The sequence below is a fragment of the Oreochromis niloticus genome, linkage group LG7, assembly GCF_001858045.2.
Source record: "Oreochromis niloticus isolate F11D_XX linkage group LG7, O_niloticus_UMD_NMBU, whole genome shotgun sequence".
NCBI lineage: Eukaryota > Metazoa > Chordata > Actinopteri > Cichliformes > Cichlidae > Oreochromis > Oreochromis niloticus.
The window spans coordinates 10860841-10876985 of NC_031972.2; the positions used below are offsets into that span (position 1 = coordinate 10860841).

Here is a 16145-nt window from a genome sequence, read left to right on the forward strand (position 1 = left end):
GCCCTTTGTCACAGTCTCGGTCTTTGATTCAATTCAATTCAATTTTATTTATATAGTGCCAAATCACAACAACAGTCGCCCAAGGTGCTTTATATTGTAAGGTAGACCCTACAATAATACATACAGAGAAAACAACCCAACAATGATATGACCCCCTATAAGCAAGCAGTTTGGCGACAGTGGGAAGGAAAAACTCCTCTTTAACAGGAAGAAACCTCCAGAGGAACCAGGCTCGGTGGGGGGGTGGCTGGTGGCCATCTGCTATTTATAATTTTTATGGACACAATTTCTAGGCGTAGCCAAGTGGCGGAAGGCTTTCACTTGGGTGGTCTCAGAATCTCATCTCTGCTTTTCGCGGATGATGTGGTTCTGTTGGCTTCATCGGTTGGTGGCCTCCAGCTTGCCTTGGAACGGTTGGCAGCTGAGTGTGAAGCGGTGGGAATGAGAATAAGCACCTCCAAATCTGAGGCCATGGTCCTCAGCCGGAAAAGAGTGGAGTGCCCACTCTGGGTCAGGGACGAGTTCTTGCCCCAAGTGGAGGAGTTTAAATATCTCGGGGTCTTGTTCACGAGTGACAGGAGAAGGGAGTGGGGGATTGACAGACGGATTAGTGCTGCGGCCGCAGTGATGCGGATGCTGTACCGGTCTGTTCTGGTGAAGAGAGAGCTGAGTGTAAAAGCGAAGCTCTCAATTTACCAGTCAATCTATGTCCCTACCCTCACCTATGGTCACGAGCTAAGGGTAGTGACTGAAAGAACGAGATCGCGGATACGAGTGCGGAAATGGGCTTCCTCCAAAGGGTGGATAGCCTCTCCCTTAGAGATAGGGTGAGAAGTCGGCCATCCAAGAGGGGCTCAGAGTAGAGCTGCTGCTCCTTCACATTGAAAGGAGCTAGTTGAGGTGGTTCGGGCATCTGACAAGGATGCCTCCTGGGCGCCTCCTGGATGAGGTATTCCGGGCATGTCCCACCGGGTGGAGGCCCCGGGGCAGATCCAGGACACGCAGGAGAGATTATATCTCTTGGCTGGCCTGAGAATGCCTTGGTGTTCCCCGGGACAAGCTGGAGAAGGTGGCTGGGGAGAGGGAGATCTGGGCTTCTCTACTTGGGCTGCCCCAGTGACCCAGCCCCGGATAAGCGGAAAAAGATGGATGGATGAATGGTAAATGGACTGGTTCTTATATAGCGCTTTTCTACTCTCACTGAGCACTCAAAGTGCTTTATACAACTCGTGCATTCACCCAATCATACCCATTCAAACAAGCACTTTATCTAAGGTTTGTAGTGCTTCTATCTAACATTCACTCGCATTCACACTCCGATGGATGCATCGGAGGGCAACATGGGGTTGATATCTTGCCCAAGGATATTTGGCATGTAGACTGGAGGAGCCTGGGATCGAACCACCAACCTTCCAGTGAATAGGTGACCCACTCTACCACCTGAGACACCCCATCCAGATTTCAATCCAGCTGAAAATTTATGGTGGAAATCGAAAGAAATTGTCTATGACAAGAGTCCTATAAAGCTGATCTCTCAAAAGAGAAAACTAGAACCAGCTTGAATATTATTTTTTATCAGTAAGCAATGCCTCAAAAAGCCACTTTCCTTGTATGTCTCAAAAGCAAGAATTTTTGTGTCAAGTCTGTTATTTGTTTATTGGCTACAAAATAGAAAAGATGAATGAACATCCTCCAGCTGTGGTGATAAATTCCATAATTTATGCCAATTGTTATACACCTTGTATCCACAGACTAATGAAAATAACTGTTGGCTGCAGCCCTAAGGTTCACACTTGGTTCACATTTTCATATTCAGCTTCCTCATCAGAGTTCTTGCCCCAAGTAACAGCACAAAGAGCACAAGTAACACTAAAATAGCACACAGAAAACAGCCCTGCTACCTCATGAGAGGAGGTGATAATTGGAAGAGTACAAGGACTCCACTTCAAAATGAGAATTAGTGCAAATAATACGAAGTACATAAAGATGCACTTACATACATACATCTGTAAAGATGAGGACAAAATGATTAGTATCCTCCTTAGACCCGAACTCTTTCATGGCATGCATTTTTAATTTGTCTTTGCTATTTGGGTTGATTGGGACCTGATGAATGTAAAAACAAAGAATTACCACTTTTTTTTTTTTTACCTAAATTTTGTTTCTGAGAAAAATGAGATCTACATATGAGGACATTCATTTTAAATTTTGATAGAACAGTGGCAGTATAATGTCCTCGTAAGTGGATATCAGGCCCTTGTAGAGAAAAATTAAGTATTTTGGTCTAGACATCCCAAAATGTGATGTTCACATATGTGGATACCAGGTCCTAGGAGGGTATTACTAGGTTTTGTCAAAATTTTCAACAAGGGCAATTCTAAACATACTAGTTTTCTTTAAATTATTATTATTATTATCATTATCATTATCATTATTATCATTATTATTGTTATTATTGTTATTATTGTTACTATTGTTTCAGAAAAAAATTACTAGGGTCTACATTTTTAGCCCATGAAAAACTTTTCTGTGCAATGATGTTCTTTACCTTGGTTATCCCCGTACACAGTGTAAAACTTCAGCAAGAGTTGTCACTTGAGAAAGCCACACAGTACAGAACTATCCTGGAAGAGGTTTGGCGTGAAAGATTGCAAAGAATCTAGAAAGAAAACTAGTGAGAAATGTGTCTTAAGACCCTTAGAACAACTCCCAAGACTCGACCAAATGATTGAGAAAGTCAGGAATTGTAGTCTCAAAGAAGACAATCCCTAGAAACCTACACAGGAATGGCTGCACACAACAGAAAACTACACTTCAAAAGTATTTCTTATCCATTTACTAGATGCCTATGTTCCAATTATGTGATTTACACAAAGGCCTTGACAAGGCTTGTACTTCTAGAGCCAGGCAAAGATAAAGTTGTAAAAAGTTGTAAAGCTTAATCGTTTCAAGGCTGAACAAGGTAATCATAAACACACTTCAACTTCTGGTTTTTAGTCATTTTACTAAGTGCTATTTAGTGCCTCTGCAGTGATTGTGGCAGCCAGCATGACTGCCGAGGACACTCAGAGGATGCCCTGTGCAGGTAAAACTTTGGGACGCGACATGTATCTTTAAAATTTAAAAAAGATCATTGTGGTGGGGCGTGACCTGTGGTGCCGTGCAGGGAAGGCGGACGCACCTGCGGGGCATCCACAATCATGCCCCGCCATATTAAATATGGGACTGGGTCCTGACTGGGGGTTGGTGGTGTTGATGTTGATGTGCACAGAACAATAAAAATGTACAGAACTGGGTCTGCCGTGCATGTTCACAGTGGTGCCGAAACCCAGGAGGGGAGGCACGGCAGACTCAGGACTGGGCCAGCAGAGGGAGAAGCTGGCAAGAATGGTGGCCGAGCTGGAGGGCACGCAGCGGGAGCAGGCGTCGGTAGGAAGAACTGCGGGACAAGACCGAGTGCCACCTAAGGAGAATAGCGGAGATGGCGACGCTGCTCCAGGCCTGGGCGACCCCGCCGCCGCCAGACTGGCCTCATCTCCACCAGAGGCCGGCATGCCAGTTAATCCTACGTTGGCACAGCCGCCTATGAGCCGTGACCACCTGCCACGCGGCCGACCTCCGGATCAGCTTCGCCAGCGCTGCTGGATTTGCCGGCGGCCGCCTGAACTCACACCTCCCTGTCGCTGGACCTGGGGCTGGGGATGCCGACGGTCCGGGCCGATTCTCTCTCCCGCTCGCCAGGGGAGGGGAGTAGGTTCGGCCGGATGGCTCCCTGGCCTCAATCGGGCGATGGGGGTATGTGGTGGGGCATGGCCTGTGGTGCCGTGCAGGGAAGGCGGACGCACCTGCGCGGCATCCACAATCATGCCCTGCCATCTTAAATATTGGACTGGGTCCTGACTGGGTTGGTGGTGTTGATGTGCACAAACAAATAAAAATGTACAGAACACAACTGGGTCTGCCGTGCATGTTCACAGTCATTCATTTGTTTGTGAAGCTAGTTTTACAGCATGGTCTTACTGGAAAATTTAAAAAATAAATAGAAATTTGTTGAGGATCAACTATCCTGTGAGGTCGCTGAGCCCCATCTGCATTTAGAGAACATTTTCTCCCACTTCGCCTCTGCAATCTAAGATAGAACTCTGATCACATTTTTATAAATATAATCTGGATGTATGAGTATAATTATGCATAGGGTTTTTGCAGATTTTTTTTAACATTCGCATTAGTTGGCCCCCCAGTTGATATAGACTGCTGCTGCCTCTGCGGTAAAAGACTGCCTAACTTCTCATTTTAAAGCCAATTTGTTCTCTTTTTGTGTCGTTTTTGAAGACAACAATACCACCTTTGACTCGTAAGCTTATGGAAATACTGTAATATTTAAGCTCAGTAGGGACTTCTACTCATACATACTGCAGGCTAAATCTATTTTTTACAAGTACTTATCATATTTAAGTTCACTGGGGCATTTGACAAGGCTATACATAATTTAGCAAAGACACAAATACAAATCCTGACTCCTGAGTTTCACTTTATGCATGAATACGAGATTCTAATCCCTTTAAATCATAGTGGAAATCCATCCCATATCACATTTTCAAATAATTTCAAATTTCATATTTTATTTACAGGTTTAAAAAAAATGCACTAACTGAAATATGACAGGAATGAGCCCATCATCAAATACTCAAACAGCAGTCACCAGTAACTCGATGCATGTTTCAGTCTTTCTTTTTTTCATTTGTCACATCATTATCCCTTCAGCTGTTTGCTAAACCATACTGATGAGGTTAGCACGTGTAACAAGGAACAGCAGTTCATCAAGACTTGGATTTCATAATAGGCCAAACTCCTTTGCATGGCAGTTTTGGGAGTACTTATCCATTTAAAAGCAAAAGACACGCAACAATAACGTAACCTGAAAACCTTAGCATGTCTCTAGCTACCTTAGCTAAACCCTGTATTTCAACATTTCACATAAAATAACTTGTGTTGTTGCATTTGTCATAAAAAGAAATAAAACTGAGCTTTAACACACGCCCCTGCGTTATATTTTATGGGCTTACCAAGGTTCCAGACTGGTAAGTTCATAAACGTTAGGGACCCTATGGGCTCAGGAGAAAAAAATGCAACAAAATTCACATTAAGAAAAAAATTATCCAGGAGTGACACAAACTTTCAATAGGCAGTATGTTAAAAGTAGAAAATATAAACTGCATAAATTAATATGAATTCAAAATAAATTGTTGTTTTTTCTCAAGGACAACTTAACCCAATACGACTGCAAAAATTTTAACATGGTTATGCACTAATTTTCCAGGAAAATTTCCCTCTGGAATTACTATTTTATTAATTCAGAGAAATAGGATAGATTTTCTCTTAGGTCAGGCAGTAGAGTGGGTCATCTACCAATCTGGAGGTTAGGGGATGAATCTCTGTCTCCTCCAGCCCATGTGTCGAAGTATCCTTGGGTATGTTACTAAACTGAGTTGTATTTAAGTGAATATAATCTGTATTTGCCAAACATTAAATCCTTAACAAAGTTGCAACTCTCTGATCCATGAGATATGGGTTAAATAAACATATAAATTACTTGCTGAATATCTGTTTTTTCCTTTCCTCTGTCTGACAATATAGTTTGCTAAAAGGGTGCCACAGAGAGCAAGCAGGTCTGTATAGTAATGATGTAACAAAAAGCGGGTGAGGGACACTTGCTAGCGTGTGTTGGCTACAGACCAGAGAGGCTTAAGGGCTTGTTTGTGTGCGTCGGGGGGTGGGGTGGGGGGTTACATAATCATCAAGGCTTGTGCAGCATCCTTGCATTGCTAATGCGGCTTCCCTGGTCACAAGCCTGCTTTAAGCACAAGGATAACAATAAGTGAGACGAACAGACAGACAGACAGAGTGAGAAATGGGGAGCTGTAAGCTGCCTTGCCCTGCATCGAGCATCACTGCGTTCAGTCACAAAAAATCACTTCATCAGTCTGCTATGCACCGATGCAGACATGAGACCTCCCGCTTACAGCCAGGACCACTCTCAACACAACCTGAACTGCAGGACAATGGTGCTGTGTTACTTCCTTCATCTCTCTTTCACTCACAGAGAGCCCTGAGGACACAAGCTGCGTCTGCGCAGTGAATATACTTGCCCAATTGGGGTGCTTTTTATACTATGCAATACATATTTGTGTGGTTTTCATTACTGGTTATTTTCATTACTGAATCATTGTCTTTAAATTATATAAAAAATATAATAGACATTAGCCATATTATTAGGATGTCATTAAAATCTGTTTTTAAAGATAATATCATCTGTGACAGGAGCAAGTATAAATAATGTGTAATTAAATAAAATGTCAAAGTAATTACAAAAACACGTTTGGGACTGAGAAATTCACATGTACCCCACTCGATTCATAAAAAAGTGTTGAAATGAAGATGTTGCAGTGTGCTTGTGTCAAACATGGAAGATTAAAGCACATACTTAGTTGATCTGAGCTAAGGTAACTTCTTGTCTCATTTTTTGGCTAACATTTCAGCTGTCCCAGGTTGTAATAAGTAGCTGCTGTTTGTGAAGAGAGGCCTTCGTTAGTTAGAAAAGTGATTCATAAGCACTAATCCTGATAATAAGTCAGCTAAAGTGGTTATAAACTGGAAACCGAACTCAGTGTTTAAACACTCTAAGAAATAAAACACACATAGTGTTTTTGTGACATTTTGCTTGTTTCTGAACGTAAACTGACATGAACATTAAAAAATAGGAGGTATGATTACTGAACTCAGTAATGCAACAATTAAATACAACATCAAAAATCGTTCACAGTATTTACATTCACACATAATCTGAAGCACTTTCCCTTGTTCACCAAAACTTTCATCTAAACTCTATTTGGATACATTAAACCAAATCAATATTTGTATTTCTTCAGTAATTGAACCAGTGATGACGGCAATACCTATGATTCATCATTGAGTGACATGATGATTGTCATTTTCATATTAGTTTGGACGAGATGGCCTAAATTACTTTACAAAGTGATGTGCATACTGCCAAAGCAAACGGACACACTGTTGACAGGGTGATGTTTCTGTTACCCCCCAAAAGGTCATATTGAGAAGATGGATCTATGAAAGAGAACTGGATACTGCATTACAAAGTTAGCCCCACATTAAGTCAGATGGAAGCTGCTCAGTGGCTCAATGCCCTGTTGATCGACAAACAGGATAAAATACAATAGCATACAGCTTTTCTTCAGTTTAGAGGAACAAAGTGTAAGTCGCCTGACTTACTGAGTATGTCACACAAACTAAACTGTTTTTCTGATGAATGGTTGTGCCACAGCATCCTACTAGCTATCCAGTCACCCCTGGTCCTAACTGCTTACTTTTCAACATTTCACTGTATTTTTCTAACCAAAGTACTTTTGGCACATAAGCCAAATCAAAAGTGGTTCAAAAAAGAGTAATTTTAACAGTAATTTTAAAACAGTAAATTTATTTAAAAAAATTACTATTGAAATAGATTAAATAGATTTTCTATTAAAGCTCAGTTGCAAACAGTTTTTCTATTCCTGAATGTCTGTCAGTATAAGTGGATATCCCGAAAATGGTCCACACAGTGCACAAAAGGCCCACCTTCCATTTCTAAGAAGGAGCCAATCAAAAAAGGCAAGGGGAAGGGAAGAGTTGTGGGGCAGCACCCAAGCTTTGGTTATTTTGAACTCTGAATCATCCAAAGCTACCTTACTAGAATCCAAGAATAAAAATATTGAGGTAGAAATAAGCATTACAGATCAAGCATTATGATCAAACACAGGATTTACATCACAACTTCACTGTGTAAACACATACCAAGGAGGACTGTGCAGTATTTAAAATACGTATATTGTTTTGGACTTTTTCACTTAACTTATTTTGGAGTTTTTGTTGTTACACGTGTACCATATTCTTAGAAAGGCAGTTGAAGAGACCATTCACAGTACAGTAAAAGGTAGTCTCCCAATAGCACAGGTAGCACTAGTGCGTAGCAGCATCTATGTGTGAGATGCAGTTGTGTTGACTTGGTATTCAGACAGTGACTGCAGGCAAAACAACAAGCAAGGATGCTATTCTTAGTCTAGCACAACATCATCCTAGAGCAGTACCACATGTCGGATACATACTCACAAACAGAAAGTATTACATATTCACAGCAGAATCAATTTTCATTATTTAAAAGCACACTAATGTGATTTATCACATTTAGCCTCAGTTAAATATCCTTTCAAGAAAACGTCCATATTTTCATATCTCTGATTGTGTAACGTCAAACTTACTGTATGTGCCATTTCACCAACTACCAACTTTATCACCATGGAAACGCATCAGTCAAGTGGCACATGGGTGAGTAGCCTATAATGGGCAGCAGCATTAGCATTAAACATGGTGAGAAGGGGGAAGAAAAAAAATAAGATGTTTTAGTTGCTTTGTATTTTCCAAACAAACGGTTTTAACAATTATTTTAATATTACTTGACAGTTCATTTTAGCCTCTTTCAGCTCATTGTTCTGATTTATCGTTTTGGTTTAATCTTCTCATGTTTGAATTACGGAAGAGTATTAGGGCCACTGGAAAAAAAAAAAAGAAGAATTCTGACTTTAATCTCAGAATTCTGACTTTATTCTCAGAATTCTGACTTTTTTCTCAGAATTCTAACTTTACTCTCAGAATTCTGACTTTTTTCTCAGAGTTCTGAGATTAAAGTCAGAATTCTGACTTTTTTCTCAGAATTCTGACTTTTTTCTCAGAATTCTGACTTTACTCTCAGAATTCTGACTTTTTTCTCAGAGTTCTGAGATTAAAGTCAGAATTCTGAGAAAAAAGTCAGAATTCTGAGATTAAAGTCAGAATTCTTTTTTTTTCCAGTGGCCCTAATCCTCTTCCGTATTGAATGTTCTCCCTGTGTCTGTGTGGGTTCTCTCTGGGTACTTCAGGTTCCTCTCACAGTCCAAAGACATGAAATTAGCGGGGTTAGATCAATTGGTGATTCTAAATTGCCCATGAGTGGGAATGGTCTCTCTGTGTTAGCCCTGCAACCGACTGGCCACCTATCCACGGTGTATCCTGGGAACTGACCTCACAGCCCATTGTTCATTCAGTGGGCTAGTTTCAGTCATTGTACAAATGTACTGGTTATAAGGTTGGGGAAACCTGCAGTCAGAGACGTTACTCCCACTGAAAACACTACATCCAGATGAACAGAATCAACCTTTTGGGATTTACTTACCTGGATGATTGAGCATCCATCAAGACGATATAATGCTGGTGATTGTATAATTAATGTTGCTACCAGAGTATTGGTGAAGAGAGAGGACATCAAAGAAGCTGAGTTTTCAATTGTACCAGAGGGCTTTGATGGTCTCTGATGTTTTGTCTGACTTTAAAGTTCTTCCATCAAAAAATCTCTGCCCTTATATTCAGCCCTCTGTCAGATCACAAGGTGGTCTTGATTAGTTGGAGATCAAACAGTGCCATGAATGAGGTTACTTTCTGAAACCTCTCAGCAACAAGTACTGTGATGTAGACCCTACAGCAACTCCAGTCTCAAAGACTACAACATTGCAAGAAGGCCATTACAACTTGTTCTTCTAATTGCTTCTAATGCTTCAAATATTAAGTCTGAAATAACAATCTGCAATGTTTCTGATCATCAAATAATTATTTAAGCATTTTTTGTGAGTGTGTTCCTCTTAAAGTTTTGAGTTACAGCCCAAAATATATTTTTTTAAGTTACAGGGGCCTTGACCTTTGACCAGAAAATTCCCTCTATTTGTGATAACTGGACAGACGAACAGACAGCCAGGTAAGAAAATACTTCCAGCCATGTATGTTGCGACCACAAACATATAAAACCAAACTTCTAAAATTGCTTCTGCGAGCAACCTTGAAAATATTTCACAAAATCCACAAAGCTTTGCTTTGAATATATAATTGCTCAAGTAAACAATTTGTAAAGCAGAACATTTCAAAGCTGTGAAATCTCTTCTAATGGGATTTATTTATCTTCTGAGGTTTTTGTTATATATTCTTATTCTAAAAGTTTATTGAACATTTAATGTCTTTCATTTATTTACTTAATAAATTATTAATTTTTATCACATTTGTCACTCATACCAAGTACAGAGGGTGTTTTATTTTTTTACAAAATTAAAATGCCAAAGCATATAAAAACTTAAGAGCGTATTTTTCCTCCTTTGTTTTTCAGTATGGTAAACTGAATATTTGAGTTAGAAACTGTTACTCAGACAAAAATAAGTAACTTAAAAAAAAACTAGTTATTAAATGATTCTGCGAAGTGATGTTTATGACTTTAGTTTCACTAGCAACTAGCATGGCTCCAAGGATGGTCAATGTCCCCCATGTGTCAGTTTAATATTCTAAACCCCTCTAACTTTAGTTAGCAACACTCATTATAACATGTAAGAACATCAGCTCACATAAAATTAAAAAAAAGAAAAATCTACAATGTTACTATACATACTAAGAACATTAAGTAAAGCCTGACCAAGCCAATATTACCAGCCTATATTACTTAAAGGTTGCAAACATCTTGTTGTCACTGTCACTGAATTGCTCATAACAAGAGCCTGACCACAGGAAGGCCTTGGGGTGGCACACACCACCTTAAACTAAGCAGTAATTGCCCAATCGCCACCCTACACCCAATGCAACCCCACCTATGACTCTGTGTGAAATTACTGTTATTCTGGCACTGCATGTGACCTTCAATAGAACAAGTGGCCCTGTCAGGGTTCATTTGTGGAATTGTTGTCGTTTTTTTAAATCTTTTTTTTTTGCCTTTTTTTGAAAAGGTACAGTGAAGAATGACAGGAAAGAGAGAGGGAAGACATGCAGCAAAGGGCTGCAGGTCAGATTCAAACCCGGGCCGGCTGTTCTCATCCTTGTAGCATATGGTCGCCTGCTCATCCCAGTGAGCTAAACCAGCAACCAGGAATTTCTGGTGTTCTTAATGGGGTTGGGACCATCAGTTGTGTTATGCAGAAGTGAGGTTGGTACACAGCTGATGTCCTATTTCACACCTGTTAGAATTCATATTCTGGCAAGAACCAATCGGCTAAGTAAAGAGAAATGACAAAACCATCAGGCGCTACGACGAAACTGGCTCACATGGCGACCACCCCAGGAAAAGAAGATCAAGAGTCACCTCTGCTGCTGAGGATAAATTCATCCCAGTCACCAGCCTCAGAAATTGCAAGTTAACAGCACCTCAGATTAGAGGCCAGATAAATGCCACACAGAGTTCCAGTAGCAGACACATCTCTAAATCAACTGTTCAGAGGAGACTATGCAAATTGGGCCTTTATGGTCAAACAACTGCTAAACCACTATTAAAGAAAAGCAACAAGCAGAAGAGATTTATTTGGGCCAAGAAACACAAGGAATGGACATTAGACCAGTGGAAATCTGTGCTTTGTTCTGATGAGTCCAAATTTGAGATCTTTGGTTGCATCTGCCGTGTCTTTGTATGACACAGAAAAGGTGAACAAATGGTCTCTACATGCATTTTTCCCACTGTGAAGCATGGAGGAGAAGGTGTGATGGTGCGGGGGTGCTATGGGGGTGCTGTGCTGGTGACACTGTTGGGGATTTATTCAAAACTGAAGGCACACTGAACCAGCATGGCTACCACAGCATCCTGTCATGCCATCCCATCCAGTTTACATTTAGTTAGACCATCATTTACTTTCCAACATGACAATGACCCCACACACACCTCTAGGCTGTGTAAGGGCTATCTGACCAAGAAGGAGAGTGATGGAGTGCTCCACCAGATGGCCTGGCATCCATAGCCACCTGACCTAAACCCAGTCGAGATAGTTCAGGATGAGATGGATCGCAGAGTGAAGGCAAAAGGGCCAACAAATGTTGAGCATCTCTGGGAACTCCTGCAAGACTGTTGGAAAACCATTTCAGGTGACTATGTCATGAAGCTCATCAAGAGAATGCCAAGAGTGTGCAAAGCAGTAATCAAAGCAAAGGATGGCTATTTTGAAGAATCTAAACTATAAAGCATGTTTTAAGTTATTTCACACTTTTTAGTTTACTACATAATTACATATGTGTTCAGTCTACAATGTAAATAGTCATGAAAATAAAGAAAAACCATAAAATGAGAAGGTGTGTCCAAACTTTTGACTGGTAGTGTTATTATAGATCAATCTACCCAGCTGTCTATAAGTAATTAAAACATTTTCTAGCTGCAACATTAGTTTTAATTAATCAATAGTTCATTACAATGATGTGTATGATACAGCATAGTCTATTTTGACTTTTATTTCTGCTTTTGTGAAATAGTTATTCAGCACAAACACAGAATGAGTTAACAATTTAAAGCTGTACTACAGCCATGGAGGCTGATCAAGCCTTGAAAGCTCGTGCTACTAATTCCTACAGGTGTTCCAACTTTTCTGGATTACTTCCAACCCCTCTGTCTGTATAAAAGCAGTATTGGAACACAATGTGGTACCATAGCCTCATGAGCATCAGTTGAACAGTATTGTACTGCAGAAAGTAGTGTGTTGCTACAAAAATGGTGAAAAAAGGGAATTAACAGTGGAAGAGAGACAGACCGTCATAATACTTAAAAACGTAGGTCTTTCCCACAGATAAATTGTTAAGAAAGTCAAGGTGTGAGTGAGTACAGTTTCCTTCACCATCAAAAGGCACTCAGAAGCTCGAGCAAACTCTGATAGGAAGAGGTTTGGCAGACCCAAAGCCACAACTGAATCTGAGGACAAGTTTCTGAGAGTTAACAGCTAGCATGATAAGCTGCTCACAGAAGAACAGCTTCAAGCACAGCCTAATTGTGGTCGTAGTAAACAAGTCTCAGTTTCAACTGTGAAGAGAAGACTTCGAGCTGCAGGTTTGACAGAATGAGTTAAAGCAAGAAAGCCATTGCTAAGATGTCAGAATAAGACAAACAGGTTTGCCTGGGCCATAAAACACCGCCAATGCTTTCATTGAGCAATGAGACATTAAACTGCATAAAAACTGGAAAGATTGGGGTTTTCTAAAACTTTTGACTGGTAGTGTAGGTATATTATATTTATGATCAAATATGCTAAACTCAAATATGCTGTGTGCCAAACATGCCTGACATATAGACTTTAAATTACAAAAGAATACAACAATAAACACAACTACCTTTGTGTGACCTGTTTAATAGGTTTCTCTTGAAATTTCTGCTGTAATTTCTGTGTTTAAATAGTGACAGAATTATTTTACTAACTAAAACTGCTATACATAATTCTTACTAAGGGTTTGTAAGTTTTTATAAGCACTGTAAATGTTTGTATTTATTTAGTTAGTTAGTTAGTCAGTAAAGTTAATAACTAACTCTCCGAACTTTTACTAAGTAACTCTTGTGAATGATGGTGTAACTTTTCATACCTAAAAATACTCACCATTTCCTAGTGTTGCATATTATTATAAGTATAGTTGAGCAACTGCCAGTTTTTACACAAACCAAAAACTAATTATTTTAAGTAATTTTTTAATATATATTTGGATGTAAACGTGTATGTACTGAGTACAAAAGAGACACAATTTCGAATGAAAATACTTTTTAAGTATAATTAGGACATAACACTTGGGACAGTGTGGTGGGACATTCCACCATAAGTTAGAGGTTGTATCATGAAGGATGTCTAATTACCTTTTGAATTCCTGATAGCTAGAGTTTTGGGAGGGAAAATAAAGAAACGCTAAGCAAGACTCATGACACCGTGTATGTGGGGTGAGGACTTTTTAAAGGGACTCAAGAAAGATAGAAATGAAAGAGCAAAGGAAATGGAGGTTTTTTTTACGCTAAAAGCGCGTTTACTGTGGGACGCACCTGCTGCTTCTCAATGGCATCCTTGCTGATGGCGGACACTTTGGGCGCCGGTGCCCTCTCGCACGTGCATCCCTCCAGCAGGTATATACCTGAGGGCCTTGCGCTCTGGTCGTTCTCGAAGTAGAAGAGCACATTCTGGTAGAGGGCGAAGTACTTCTCAGCCCAGCGGCTGTTCTCTGTGGTCTTCTTGCTCAGATAGCCGCGCTTGGTCCCCTCTTTGCGCGCAACCACTGACAGATACAGAGCGTGGCCCTCATTGTACCGCACGCTCTTCTGCATTATGTTTACACTGAGTCCTGTTCTTATTTTGATCCCAACTTCAAAGAGCAAACATATGTATCACATCACGGATCCTCGATATCGCTACCGTTATCTTTACCGGATGGATACTGAAGAGAAAGTGGTTAACATCTCATCTGCAGAAAAAGGTAATCCAGGCTTGCCATGGCATAAAAAGTTGGAGAGTGCATCACTCTTACCAGACTGTCAAATACAGGCTCCAGTGTGATCTGCCCCGTCAAGCTGAACCGTTGAAAAGCAGCACCGCTTCAACACATCTCCATGCTGCAAAGTTCGGACATGACCTAGCAAGCCAGTGTGTTTTTGTCCAGGTGGTTAAAAAAATGAGGAAAACGACGGTGTGTAGTACCGCCAACAACAGCACACAGAAATAGACTCAGTCAACAGACGGTAAAAACAGAATCACGGCGGACATCAGCGCTAATCGGCTTTGACACCAACTTAAAGAGACAGATCGCCGCAGCCCGCGAGCTGCTCTCTGAGCGCGGAGCCTCGCAGGAGTTCAATTTAGGCAGCGCAAAAACGCCCCGAGCCGGCAGAACGCGTGCACCAAAGTTTACACACCCACAGCTTTACACAGCATACGTTTCGCTGTAAAAAAAAAAAAAAAAAAAAAAAGAAAAGAAAGAAAGAAAGAAAAGAAAAAAAGGAAAAAAAAGTCTCTGCTGAGGGCTGGTTCCCGCTTTGCTCAGGTCCAGTTTGTTGGTTCTCTGAGGTGGATAGTGATATTTTTCATGAAATCTGCCTCCTTTCGTGGTTTTCTTACATGGTATAAAATGTTCGCAGATTTGTTGACATCAGCTGACAGGTTTGTTGTTTAGAGGAAACTTGGGGAATTTTTTTTTTTTTTTACTTAGCAGTTTGTACACTGGCCAGATTAAACCGGATAAATCTTTTACGTTTTTCTCCAAATGCCAAGCGAACAAAATATATGTAAGGTGTATTGCTATTAATTGTGTGTGTGTGTGTGTGTGTGTGTGTGTGTGGTGTGGGGGGAGGTGGGGGTCCATTACCAGCAATTTCAACCTAATTGTGTTACATGTTTACATGGGCATTATTCCCTGACCTCTGAAATCAGCAAAGCATTTTCGGTCTAACCCTAGAGTTGGTTGTGCAGAAAACTTCCAGCAGATCAACAGTTTCAAACCAGGCTGTGTTGGGGTTTTTGAGACAAAACAGCCCATGTTAAAAACCCATGTCAGTTTGAACTTCAGTTCGTTCTGACCATGTCTGTGGTTCCTACCTAAACTAGTGCCATGTGTGGCTGATTGATATTTATGTTAGGGAGCAGTTGATAGGTAAACCTAACAAAGTGGCCAGAGAAATGGATATGTGCAAATCACAATAGCATGATAGGCCTTCTTTAACAACTCTGGTGATTTATTTCAACTTAGTCATGTGGCTCTATGAGTAATGTTAATTGCAGTCCTCCAAAACATTTGGTGAAATTTGATGCATGAAATAGCAAATATTGCTGTGACTTTTCAAAAGTCTGACTGATAGTCTGACTGGTATACATTTCAGACTCCAAATCACCTAAATCAGGTTATTTCTTTTACAAAATAAGTTGTTATGGTAAGTGATGTCTAAGCATAAGTGTATTTGTATCAAGATTTGACCTTTAAAATCAACATATCACTTTGAGCACTTGTGTTCTCAAGGAGTCTTAAAATATAACAAAAAAAATTGTTTATCACACTTATGGTTGTTCTCTTTAGAGTAGATATGCCTTCAGCACTAATAAGTGTGTGTGTGTCTCTGTGTGTCCGTTTCTAACACACATTTGTAAGGTGGACAAAAGCAGAAGTTTCTATTTTTGTGGTTATTTGCATCAAAAGATGGCTGTTGAAAGTCCCATCCAGCCTGAAACAGATGTTGTAATGCTTTAGTAGTCAGTGTTTGTATGTGTCGCACACATGCGGAGACAAATGACTGATGGAGCTAAGCTGCC

At 40.4% G+C, this 16145-nt stretch overlaps 1 protein-coding gene across 5 annotated transcripts in view; it reads right to left on the reverse strand.

The window, feature by feature from the left end:
• rasgrf2a (Ras protein-specific guanine nucleotide-releasing factor 2a) overlaps positions 1–14750 on the reverse strand; it is a 59022-nt gene extending 44272 nt beyond the window's left edge. For all 5 annotated transcript variants that reach the window (XM_013276243.3, XM_005457900.4, XM_005457899.4 and 2 more), the window contains exon 1: positions 13895–14750. In XM_013276243.3, the coding sequence (XP_013131697.1) occupies positions 13895–14173 (279 nt within the window). In that variant the 5' untranslated portion in view covers positions 14174–14750. The remainder of the gene's footprint in view (positions 1–13894) is intronic.
• Between the last annotated feature and the right edge of the window lie 1395 nt (positions 14751–16145).